The 11,452-nt window shown below is 47.3% G+C and overlaps 1 protein-coding gene across 3 annotated transcripts; it reads left to right on the forward strand.

Moving 5' to 3' along the window:
* Nucleotides 1-587: 587 nt before the first annotated feature.
* SLC25A47 (solute carrier family 25 member 47) lies at nucleotides 588-9,856 on the forward strand. 3 transcript variants are annotated; one of them, XM_066551205.1, is made up of 6 exons: nucleotides 588-784; nucleotides 6,085-6,128; nucleotides 6,395-6,466; nucleotides 6,704-6,886; nucleotides 8,538-8,808; nucleotides 9,556-9,856. In XM_066551205.1, exons 1-6 carry the CDS (start codon nucleotides 757-759, stop codon nucleotides 9,840-9,842), a joined length of 885 nt encoding a protein of 294 aa, XP_066407302.1. In that variant the 5' UTR covers nucleotides 588-756; the 3' UTR covers nucleotides 9,843-9,856. The 3 variants fall into 3 exon arrangements, with proteins under 3 accessions (XP_066407302.1, XP_066407303.1, XP_066407304.1); XM_066551206.1 differs by lacking the exons at nucleotides 588-784; nucleotides 6,085-6,128; nucleotides 6,395-6,466; nucleotides 6,704-6,886 and adding an exon at nucleotides 6,960-7,827; XM_066551207.1 differs by lacking the exons at nucleotides 588-784; nucleotides 6,085-6,128; nucleotides 6,395-6,466; nucleotides 6,704-6,886 and adding an exon at nucleotides 7,731-7,837.
* Nucleotides 9,857-11,452: the final 1,596 nt, after the last annotated feature.

Here is an 11,452-nt window from a genome sequence, read left to right on the forward strand (position 1 = left end):
AGCAAGAGATGAAGAAGAGCTGCTCCAGGGGCTGGGAAAACTATGCTGCTGCTGTCTGAAATAGAAGCAAATACTCTGGATGTGGTTAGATTAATTACAGGGGTTCACAATTTGTACAAATAATGAGTGGGTAATAATCTATGGGGATATATGTAGAAGTTAGGGTCAGCTTCAAGCATCAGCAAAGTCAAGAAAAATGGCTTGGTAAAGGCAGAAGGAATTTCCATTAATGGAAAGGGTGTGTGGTCCATCAGAAGGAGAGACTGGGCTGGGATAGGGGAAGGAAGAATCCTGCAAATGGCCACAAATGCAGCATCTCCGTGGCACAGGCCAGCAGTGTCCTCTGGCAAACGGGTGTGCAAAGCTGTCTTGTGGGGCTAGTAACAACAGCAGGGCATGGCCCCCTCAGAGCCAGCCTTTCCCTGCAAGTCACCCCCCCCTTGGGGCTTTCCAGGCAAAAGGGCACAGGGAACAGCAGCCCTGGCACAGCATTTCAGGGCTCCACGGGATTATTTATTCACTGTGTTCCTGGAACACTTCCAGGCTTCCCAGCTCTGCCACCAGCGTACAAATTCATCCAGTACCAGCAAGACTCACAATCCCCAGAGGCAAGGGCAGACTGTAGGAAGGTGATTCCTGTCACAAACCAGTGTCTCTGGAGGACTGGCAGGGCTCTGGGAAGACTGAACTGGATCCTCGTCCCCTCCCTTCCTCCCCAGCGCTCTCGGGGTGGTTTTGGCAGCAGCCGCGCTCTGCATGGATTTCATTGCTGGGGCCATCGGAGGTAAATGCATGAATTGGTGCTTGTTACCCAAAGCAGATAGCTGTGTTTCTTCTTGTTCAGCTGAGGAGCAGGTCTCAATAGCAGAGCTGAGAATCTATGATGGGGGGCTGCTTGTTAAAAGTGTGTTCTTCCTTATGAAGTGGGAAATGTCATCAGAGCAGGCTCACAGAGCTGCTGGAGAGGCAGCGCTGCAGCTTGGTCAGCTGAGGTCATTGCCTGCAATCTCCTCCAGTCTGGTTGCAGTGGGACAGGGTAAAACTAATAGGAAGAGACAGAGTGTAATAGGTTTTGTGCAGATATAAGCCAGCTTGTATAGCCCTGACAGTGAAACCCTCACGTGTCTGGCATCCAGGGGTCCCAGCAGGCTGCTGGGATGGTGGCTGAGGGGGGCTGAGGATGTGATTTGTGAGACAGGAGGGGAGGAAGCACAGTGTTCTTATTGCGTTCAGATTGTCTGGATGAATGCCCTTTGCATTATCTTGGGTTAAGATGCATTTGCAGTTGTGATGGTGATCTCAGTGCAGGCGAGCCAGGCAGCAGGCTTTGATCTGGGAGAAAGTAGGTTAGCTGTATATAAAAAAAGCAACAGGAGAGAAGTGTGATTAAATTCTAGACATTTTTAGAGCATGTACTGCTCAAACCCATCTTTGTTTTAAATGACAAAATGTATCCATTGGTCTCAGTTCTTTGCTGAAATCTCATTAGATTTAGTGGAGTATACAGGATAATATATACCAGTAAAATATATATATTATATATATAATATAAATTATATATATTTTATATATATATAAATTATATATACATATATAAAAAGTATTTTATATATGTATATATAAAGTAAATTATATATATATATATATAAAATATATACCAATAAATACCACAAGAAAAGCCTTTGGTTCACCACTGACAGAAAGGCCAGGTAAACCTGCCAGGTAGCTGAGACATCCAGCCCAAGCCTGCAGATCTCACTTTGGCATTTGCTGAAATTTGGCTTTTTCCCCTCACCAGGAACAGCCTATGGTCCTGCTGCAGATGTGTTTGTCCTGGGAAGGACCATGCTGAGTCTTACCCTGCCCACTAATTGCTCATCTTGTGCAAGTGGGGAGAGGTTTGGCATCTCTAGCATCCAGCCCTGGAGGTGCCTGTTGTGCCCATGCTTGGGGTGTTGGTCTTCCAGGGGTGTTGGGAGACCCTTCCTGGGAGAGGAGGATATAACCAGCCCCACCATGATAGCTTGTCTTTCTCCTCCTGTTTCCCTTCTGACTTCAGAGCACCCTGTGCAGAAGGAAGCCTTGTCCTAGGGCTGGTAACAGGATGTCCATCCCAGAAGGATTAACCAAACTTCCTCTCAGACTTCATGTTCATGGTGGGGCAGAGATGATTGCATTTGTTTCTTGGACTCCGTTGCTTTTTTAGCACAGTTTGAAACAGGTCACTTGAGGACAAACTTCTTTTGCAAGGTAATATGATGAGTTGAAAACAGAGTTTGAACATGGCAATTCACCTTAGTTTTCTGTCCTGGCTCCCATGCAAAGCCAGGGTTTGTGCTGTGACCCCCTGTCCAGGCTCCAGCATCGTGTTCTGCCCAGCCATGCAGCAAGAATCTCCCCTGTGCCCTGGACACAGGCTCAGCCTGAGGGGATGCAGGCTGTGGAGATCCAGCTGGGACCAGAAAAGTCTTTGCCTTTGTAAGGCACTTCACTGACCTCAGCCTGTCAGAGAGCAAGATTTTCCATCCTGTCCTCTATGTCCAGCTCAGAGCTTTTTTGGGAGGGATACTGCAACTTCTCACTGGCTGGCAGAGGAGGGAGCTTGCCCATAGACACAGGGGAGGTACCTGGCCAGGGCTTCTGAGGCCATCATCCTTCCCCTCAGATAGGACAGCTCCTGGGGCTGGACATCTATCCTGCAAGAACTGGGATGGATTTGATGCTCAGCTTGTTTTGGGGTTTATGTTTGCCAGAGCTGAAGCAGTTTTCATGTTCCTAAGGAGTATGTGAATCCAGCTAAGGAGCATCAAGCAAGTTGAGGCAACATAAAAAATAAGAGTTTCTGTTTAGTAAATGACATTCTAGTGACCTAGATCGATTTTCAGAGTGTCTTAGAGAAAGCATGGCTTAAACACCTCTGAAAAACAGCAGAGGCCATGCCCATTTGAATTCCAGCCTCTGCACAAATACTGTGCATCACCTCTGGGCAATGAATTCTGTGGCAATGAGGTAAAGAAGCTCAGCATCTTCAGCCCAAGAAACAGTGATCTGCTCTGGCTCCAGACAGAAAAAAAACATGAGAGAAACATGCTTAGGAGACTTTCTATAACCAGCAAATGTGGCTGGATGTTTTAGGAAGCAGTCCTTCCTGGCCAGTAAAATTGAACAAGAGATTGGACTAGGGACCTCCTGAGGTCCCTTCTGACTTGAATTTTCCTGTGATCTCATGGACACTTTCTAGCCCTGCTGCAGCAGCAGCCTGGGCCATGGCAGAGGATGGGGATTGATGGCTGGGGCTGGTGATGACTGCAGGATGACTTGACTCTTATGTCAGGAGTAAAGATTTGGGGAAGCGAAGCTGAGGTTTACCCAGTGGTGGTAGTGCAGCAGGGTCTGCAGCAGGACTGGGCTTTTCCACAGCTGGGAGATTACATGCAGTCCAAGGAAAGATAAAATAATCCCCCTATAGAAGGAACATGCCCTCTCCTTACAGATAAAGCAGCTCCTGCTGGGATCGTGTGACTAAATGAAGCTGAGCTTGCTTAGGGTCTGTGCACTGATGTTCCCAACTCTGCACAAAACAAAGGGTTTTGAAAGTCACTGTCTGCCCATCCAGTGCATGGACAATGATCCCTGCTTCACCCTGGATGTCTCAGCCAAGGTTTGCCATCAGCTCAGAGCTGCTGCAGCCTGGTGGGCTCTGTACAGCTGCCACTTGCTCCCTTGTGATTGCCACCCCACCAGATCCTCTCTTTATTTGAGTTGCTTGCTCAGAGTGACCTGACTTGTGCAGGGACTGTGAGTGATCTGTTCTGTGCCCTCTGTGTGTGTAGGGGATGCTGCAAGCTCTGCTCAATACCTGGGAATATCTCAGATAAAGAGGGCATAAAAAATGGCTCACTAAAACCAAAAAGGGTAATTCCCTTGGTTTTACTATTTATTTTTGTCACAGCTGATGCAGTGTTACTCAGCAGGAGTCCCACAGGAACCCTCTCCTGTATGCCCACTGTTCATTGCTGGCCTTCTTTGATTTTGCTGTGCAAACAGGGCATGTGTGGGTCATGCTATCTTAGTGCCAGGCTATTTATATCGTGTGAGAGTGTGCAGAGCCCTCATTCCTCAGCCTTTGGCAGACTTGGCCGAGCTCCTCAGCTCTGACAACTGCTTGGAGTGCTTTGTGCCCCTAAGTAGCACAGTTCATGGCAGGTTGGGTTACTCAGAGGTTTGGGAGATTCACATCTTTTCCGGGAGCAGTGAAAAATTTGCTTTTATGGTCCTCTCCCAAGTGGAGATGTTTGATCATTACTGGAACCAAGGTGATGGGGAGCCTTTAGGGCTGAAAGAGACTGTTTAGGGCAACCTACTGTGCTGCTGTCTTTGTATCCTATTGTGTGAACAGGGTGATTTCTCTAGAAGGGAGGTCAGTTCTTGTCAAACACTGACCCAAATCATCCTTGGTGTGTGATCTGCATGAGCCAAAGCTCCTACCTTCCTTATCCAGTGGAGTGAGCCAGGACTTAGCTGTGCATGGTGCCCCTGTGTCCCCAGCATCTGCTCAGCCCATGCCCATCTCCTCTAAGGTTCAGGAATTCTGAAAATGATGAAATGTGTCAAAGCCTCCCAGCTGAGATGGGGTGCATGGCCTGGGGACTGCAGCTGTGAGGTCAGCACTGCCCTACTGGCAGTGGCCCATGTGCTGCCCTTCCCTGGCTGCCAGTGTCCCTGCTCACTCTGGCCAGGAGCCTGGGACAGCACAGGTGTCCCCAGATGACTTTGTGCATTGTCACTCTCTGCTTGGATCTAAGCCATTGCTTCTCCAAGCCATATTATTGCCTGTGTTTTCCCCCTTGCCCTCTCTCTTCCATCACTGTCTCTCCTCTATCTAGGCCCTTTTCCCCCTTCATTGCTGTTTATCTGGTGTCAGATTTGATAGGTGTTTTTGAAGAACAAGCCTCAATTTTCTGCAAGAAAGATGCTGTTGGTTGTTTTCCTCTGAGTAACGCACTTTGGGATTGTCTCCTGGTGACTCACAACAGCAGCTGCTGCTTTTCTCCAGAACATGGGAGAGCTTTCCAGAGCTCTGAGCAGCCATGCAATCAGAGGTGAACATGCCCACACCAATAACACATTTTTAAGTAGCTTGGGTTTTAATTTTTCTCAGTCAGTTTTCAAGAGGTGAGCCATTAGATGTGCCCTGTATCTCTGAATGCCTGGCTGCCTGATGGGCTCCTCCAGCACTTCTATGAACTGGGTCTCTGTCTAAATAGCTCACATGGACACGGCTCCATTGTTCTCCAGCCTGACTTCCTCTCAGGTGTGGCAGGTGTTGTACTGGGAGGAAGTTTTCTGGTCAGCATCTTTGTTACCTGCTAGCACTTAGCTCAGAGCTGAGAAATGCAGCGAGGTGAGATCTATTTATTGTTGCAACAGAGAGAAATCCGTGTTGGAGCTCTTTAGCCCTCCTGACTTGCCATTAAGCTTTGTCTCGGGGGATTAATGCGTGTCCAGGGGCTATTTTAAGGCTCTAGGAGTGGGCTCTAGGGGGTGTTGCTGGAGGACTGCAGCGGCCCGGGGCTGGACGCGCTGGGTGTGATGCTGCGCTGGGCGGGCTCGGCAGCCGCTGGACACTCCCAGCGCTAATCCCTCCCTGCCCCAAATCCCGCCGAGCCCTGAAAACCAAAATTGCTCCAGACTCTGTGAGTGGGGACGCTTGATCATAGTTCAAAGATGCTGTAGTGCCTAAGCTGAGGGGGGAAACAAGCACAGCCCAGTATCCTCCCTCCATCCTTCGTGGGGCAGCGCTCTCAGTGTCTCTCCCCGTCTCATCTTCCTCAGTCTTGTCGTTCGTGATTAGTTTCCCATACTCTGTTTCCTCCTCTGGGTGAGCCTTGGTCTCACAGAAATTTGCATTTTTCTCTGTTATTCATGGCCCAAACGTCATTACTGGAGCTCCAGAAGTCTGGTGCCAGGCACAGCTGGGCTCTGGAGCTGTTTTCTGCTATTGCCCAGTGCCCTTCTGTGATGGGTGAAAAGCTCTGCTGTGCCATGTGCTGTTAACCATCTCCAACATATTCTCTGTTTCAGGTGGTCTAAGCACAGCTGTGGGTTATCCACTGGACACAGTAAAGGTACCTGTTGGAGCTTTATTTCTTGACTATAGAACAAAAACAAAGAGGGACTTTTGTTTTCCCCCTCCTTTTCAGAAAAATAGCCCCATGATAATACTATATCTGCATTACATCTCCATACCTCACTGTATTTGGAGTTTGTCTTTAAAAAAAAAAGTTTGGTCATGTTATTTTATGGTCAATTATCTGGTTTGCTGCTACAGCATTTGTCATTTTATTTATTTTAATGCGATATCTGCATTTTAAAGTTGTCTCTGTATTCCTAGGTGAGAATTCAGACTGAGAACCACTACAGAGGATTTTGGCACTGTGTTCAGGAAACATACAGGACAGAAAAGGTGGGTGCCTCTCAGCAGCATTGCAGGTGCTTTGTTTCAGAGCAGCAGAGCTGCCTCTGTCACCTTGGTTGCATGCAAGCATCAGCTGGGAGAGCCCTCAGGGTGAAATTTAGATTTGCTGATGAGCTGTAAGGTGGGAATAAGTTTTGACTCAGCAATGTAAACGCCAGTGCTTTTGAGCAGATGCTTTCCCATGCCGTTCACCCTTAAAAGTCGCCTTTCCCTGTTTCCCACGAGGTCCGGGGGTTTTACAAAGGGGTGACCGCCTCAGCCCTCGCTGTATCAGTGGTTTCCGCAGTTTCCTTTGGCACATACAAGAACTTCCTCGGCGCCCTCTGCCAGCTGCGCTACGGGGCTGCAGATGCCAAGCCGTCCAAGCTGGATGTTTCTCTGGCTGGAGCTGCTGCCGGCGCTGCCCGGGTAGGTAAACACCCTTGTGAAAAACGCCAATCACTTGCTTTTAAAATTTTAAAAGTTCAATAGTAATAAAATGGTTATAAAAAGAGTAATGCAATTAGAGTAATAATAATTTGGACAAATTGAATTAGGACAATATGACACAATAAAGACAAAGAGTTACGGACGTCTGGGTTCATCTTTCTGGGCAGCACGAGCCCGAAAAAGGACCCCCGTTAACAGAGGATTAACCCTTAAAAACAATAGCCTGTTGCATATTCACACACCTCATACATGATGCATAAATTCCATTCAAACACAGGATTCTGTCTGGTCATCATCAACTTCTTCCTTCTAATCCTAACAGCACCTTCGAGGCAGGAAGAAGTTTGTTTCTTCTGCTAAGAGGGCAATAAATTCTTTTGCTCTGAAAGATTTAGGTGTCCTGTGGCTGATATCTGGTGCGAGTGCCTCATTCCTTTCTTAAAAAAATCCCACAAACATAGTTCTTATTTAACTACAAAAGTTACCTTTTAATTAAAAGACTACATTTATTATTAAAATGTTAATACAGCACTACTAATCAATACATCAAAACACATATGGTAAATATCTGTGTAGAGCCATGTAATATGCACTTTTCACACCCTGCAGGGAAAGCACAACGAGAGCTCTTGTTCACAAACACAGGCGGCTGGAAAAGCAGGGAATGTTTTTTCGGTCCGGGAGGCCGCAGGGGAGCCTGCAACAAGTCTGGTGGGTTTGTTTTTGCAGGGGAGGTCATGCTCTGCCCTCGCTGCCCCTTCGTGGCGTGGCCGAGTCCTGCTGGGCAGCTCGTGCTGGATTTGGTTTGGAGCGCCAGGACGCTTAAGAACGTGCCATTAACATGACACAGACCTTGGCAGCAAACCAGGACGAGGAAGAAAGCACAGCATAGGCAGCAAACTCCCCCAGTGGCTGCGACGGTGTGTTTGTGTAAGACAGTCAGAACTCTGAGTGAAAGCACGGGCAGAGCACAGCCTTGCCAGGATTAAACTCAGTGGGGTACCCCTGGGAAGTGATGCTGCATTTCAAACTTGCAGGATCCTCGGGCAGGGCTGGGTCCAGGAGCAGTTTCCCACAATCAGATGAGGGTGAGCATCCACAGGTGCTGTGGATGTGGTGGAGCTCATCCCATCACGCTGGAATGTGTGCCTGGTCACAATCCTCTTACAGAGCAGTCCAGATGGTCAGGCTTCTAGGTGTTTCCTACAGTCAGTGACTCAACATGGCTTAAATATTTATAGCCTGGATGGTCTTGGTTCAAATACAAATAATGGACGGTCTTGGTTCAAATACAGGTACAAATAAGAGCCCTGATGTGTGCTTCCCTATGGCTGAGGACATCCCTCTTTCCACACCCATCTAGTTTATCAAGTAGTTACAGGTATTTAATATCCTGTGTTGATTCTGCCTTGCCTTCCTCTCTGCTCACTCATGTGTCCTGCTGCTGCTGCGTGGAACAGCACAGACAGAGGGGAGGAGGCTGGAGCTTGCTGGAGCTCACAGACAATATTATTGCCTGAAAAGCTGGGAGACAAGAATTTAGAGGAGGGAGATCAAAACACTGTTTAACTGTGAGGGTTAAAATGCCATTCTCTGGTGAGGGTTAAAATGCCATTCTCTGGTGTTGCAGGTTGTGTTGACAAACCCTAGTGAGGTGGCTAAAGTTCGGATGCAGACTCAGAGGAACCCATGCCCTTCCACCACACATCAGCCTGTTTCCAAGCCAAAGTACCAAGGGTCTCTGCACTGTCTGAAGGTTATTGTCAAGGAGGAAGGTTTTGGGGGTCTCTACAAGGGCTGTTCTGCATTACTCTGGAGGGATTGCTCTGCTTCTGCAGTATATTTCCTTTCCTATTCTGCTCTGTGCGACTGGCTCACACCAGATGGGAGAAATAAACCAGGTAGGTATTGGAAAGCATCTGGCATTACCTGCAAAAAGGGCTTATTTAGTCCCACACTAAGAGGGAAACCAGGTTCTGGGCAAACATCACCCAGTACCCATAAAACCTCACCCAGATCCTCATGAGGAATTGCTCTGTGTGTGCTGGCTTTGGCCCCAGCCCTAGGGACAGCAGCCTGCATGTGAGGGCTTCACTGTCCCACCTCGCCCCTAAGCAGCTCCTCCTCCTCCTCCTGCAGGAGGGGTTCTTACCACACACTGGTGCCTGGAATATGGATATGAAATCCTGTTAATGCAAAAACAGGGTAGCAAGAAATTAAACATGGACAAATCTTCTGGGAGCCATCATGGAGCTCAGACAAGGGTCAGCCCAGAGCTTGAATATGAAGTCCAGGTGGACAAGGTAAAGACACTTTAGGTTCTTAGTTGTGATTTGGCTCCAAAATCCACTTTGAGAAAAGATTGAATAGGTATGATTCAGCAAAAGAGCATCTCCCTGAGAATTATAAAACTTACATCCATCTGAAGAGGGTGTGAGTGCTCTCAGGCTGTACCACATCTAGTTCACATGGTGTTCAGAGTGTCACATGTGCAAAAATTCTCTGAGATCACTGGAAAAACTGCAAGAGCTGCACAAAATGACTCCCAAAAAATATGAAAGTTACCCAAGTTTGTTGTCAAATCTGAGATGGCTGTAGCTGAATGAGGTGCAAATGAACTGCCCTTCTCCCTTCACTCTCTCCCGCAGGTTTCCTTGTTGTTCTGCTTTCTGGTGGTTTTGCTGGAGTCCTGGCCTGGGGATTCGGTACTCCCATGGATGTCATCAAATCACGCATGCAAATAGATGAATCGGACCAGCACAAGTACAAAGGCCTGATCCACTGTGTGAGGGAAAGTGTGCGAAAGGAGGGGCCAAAAGTGCTTTTCAAAGGACTGGGTTTAAACTGCATTCGTGCCTTTCCTGTGAACATGGTAGTGTTTGTAACATATGAAGGTGTACTGAGATTTACAGATCATTATATAAACAAAAAATAGCTTGTTCCACTCTGTCCAAAGTGTATTTTATTTATTTTTTTTCTTTTTGTAAGACAACATCCACAAACAACTGTTGGATTGATGGACAGCATAAGAAGCATGGACATTTCAGCCCAAAGCTGACAATTGATGGCTTTGTTTTATTCTTACAGGATTACAAACTCATCAGGGAGCCTTGGCTTCATATAAAACCTCCCTTTTATCTCGTTAAGGTGTTTAGACTGTGGCCGCTGCTTAGGCCCTTGAAACATTTGTGAATTTTTATGTTCTAATAATTTGTTTGTCTGAGCAGGGGTTTTGGTAAATCAAGTAATTTTTTTTCTACTGGCACAGACAATGATCCTCCCAACCAAAGGAAGAGCTGGGGGGAGTTTGTGTAAGATTTAACACTCTCCAGCGTGTGCTCTTTACATGCTATGCCTGCACTGCATTCAGCGAGTGACTCACATATTTATGCTCCAGGCTGCAACCTCCCCTTCCCAGCAGTAATTTTCCCAAAGCACTCTCCAATTATATTCCCTTGGCAGGAGCTGAAGCAGGAATGTCCTTTCTTTTCCCTGCTGCTCTGTATGAGTGGCAGCCATGCTCTGTTTACATAACTGTGCTAATGGTCTGGCTGCAGCGCCAGGCAGGCTGTGGGATTTTCTCCCTGAGCCCCACAGCATCAGCCCTCTCCTCAGGCCATGGAGCAGCAGCTCTCCATGGCACAGCCTCTCTTGGCACAGCTTTGGAGGCAATCTGTTCTCATCCTGGAGCGAGGGCAGGGATGGATGCAAAGCCTCTTTGCTTGGCAGAGGAAAGGCTGCCATGAAACCCGTGCATTGGCTGGGTTAGGTAAGTTAGAAGAGAGCTGAAAAGTTGTAGAGCATAATCAAGATTCCCAGCTTTTAAAAGTGCATACTCTTCTCCCTTTAAATGGTGCTGTTGGGAGCAGCTAAATATATTTTGCCAAAGGTGCATTTTGAAAGAATTTCAGACTTTTCTGTTACTTCTTTCTCATCTTCCTACTACTTATTTTTCATTACTTTTTCCTACTTTTTTTTCAAGAAAAAGACAGTTGAAGAACCAGTGCCCATGCTATTGCTTCAGAAGGAAAATCCCTAAATACGTTAGTTTGCTCATTCTGCCTCACAGACAAAAGATACGCTTCTGGTTTGATCCCTGGATGACAACACTTGAAGCATTCTGGATCCAACCTCTCAGATTCTGCTAAAAATACATTGCATGGATTGCATTGACTGCATTTTAAAAGGAGTTCTCATAATTAGGACCCTTCTGGCCAGCAGTCACCTTCACCAGTTGATGACACTGGCTGCAGTTTTGCAGCAGACAGGATGTGCCAGCTACCTTCGACATACAGAAAGAACTACAAGTTTAAGGATTTCAGGTGCTCCTAGACAAGAATAAAGGGAACCTCTTCTACCCACAGAGACCATTAAAAAGCTCCACAACTCCTCCTGAAATCTAAGCCTTCAACTGGCCTTTTAAACACATCACAGCCACGCTATCATGTCAAACAAGCACCTGAATTTTTTCAAGGGTCCACTCAGCTCTTGCAGCTGATCCAAGAGCAGGGTGAAGAGACCAGGCTGGTGCACACTGGTGTCACC

Source organism: Molothrus aeneus, chromosome 6 (assembly GCF_037042795.1).
Source record: "Molothrus aeneus isolate 106 chromosome 6, BPBGC_Maene_1.0, whole genome shotgun sequence".
NCBI lineage: Eukaryota > Metazoa > Chordata > Aves > Passeriformes > Icteridae > Molothrus > Molothrus aeneus.

Coding starts and splice junctions, on each gene's coding strand:
- SLC25A47 (XM_066551205.1), top strand. CDS start 757: ATGGATTTCATTGCTGGGGCCATCGGAG. Junction 6,467..6,703: donor AAACATACAGGACAGAAAAG/GTGGGTGCCTCT, acceptor GTTTCCCACGAG/GTCCGGGGGTTTTACAAAGG. Junction 6,887..8,537: donor CTGCTGCCGGCGCTGCCCGG/GTAGGTAAACAC, acceptor CTGGTGTTGCAG/GTTGTGTTGACAAACCCTAG.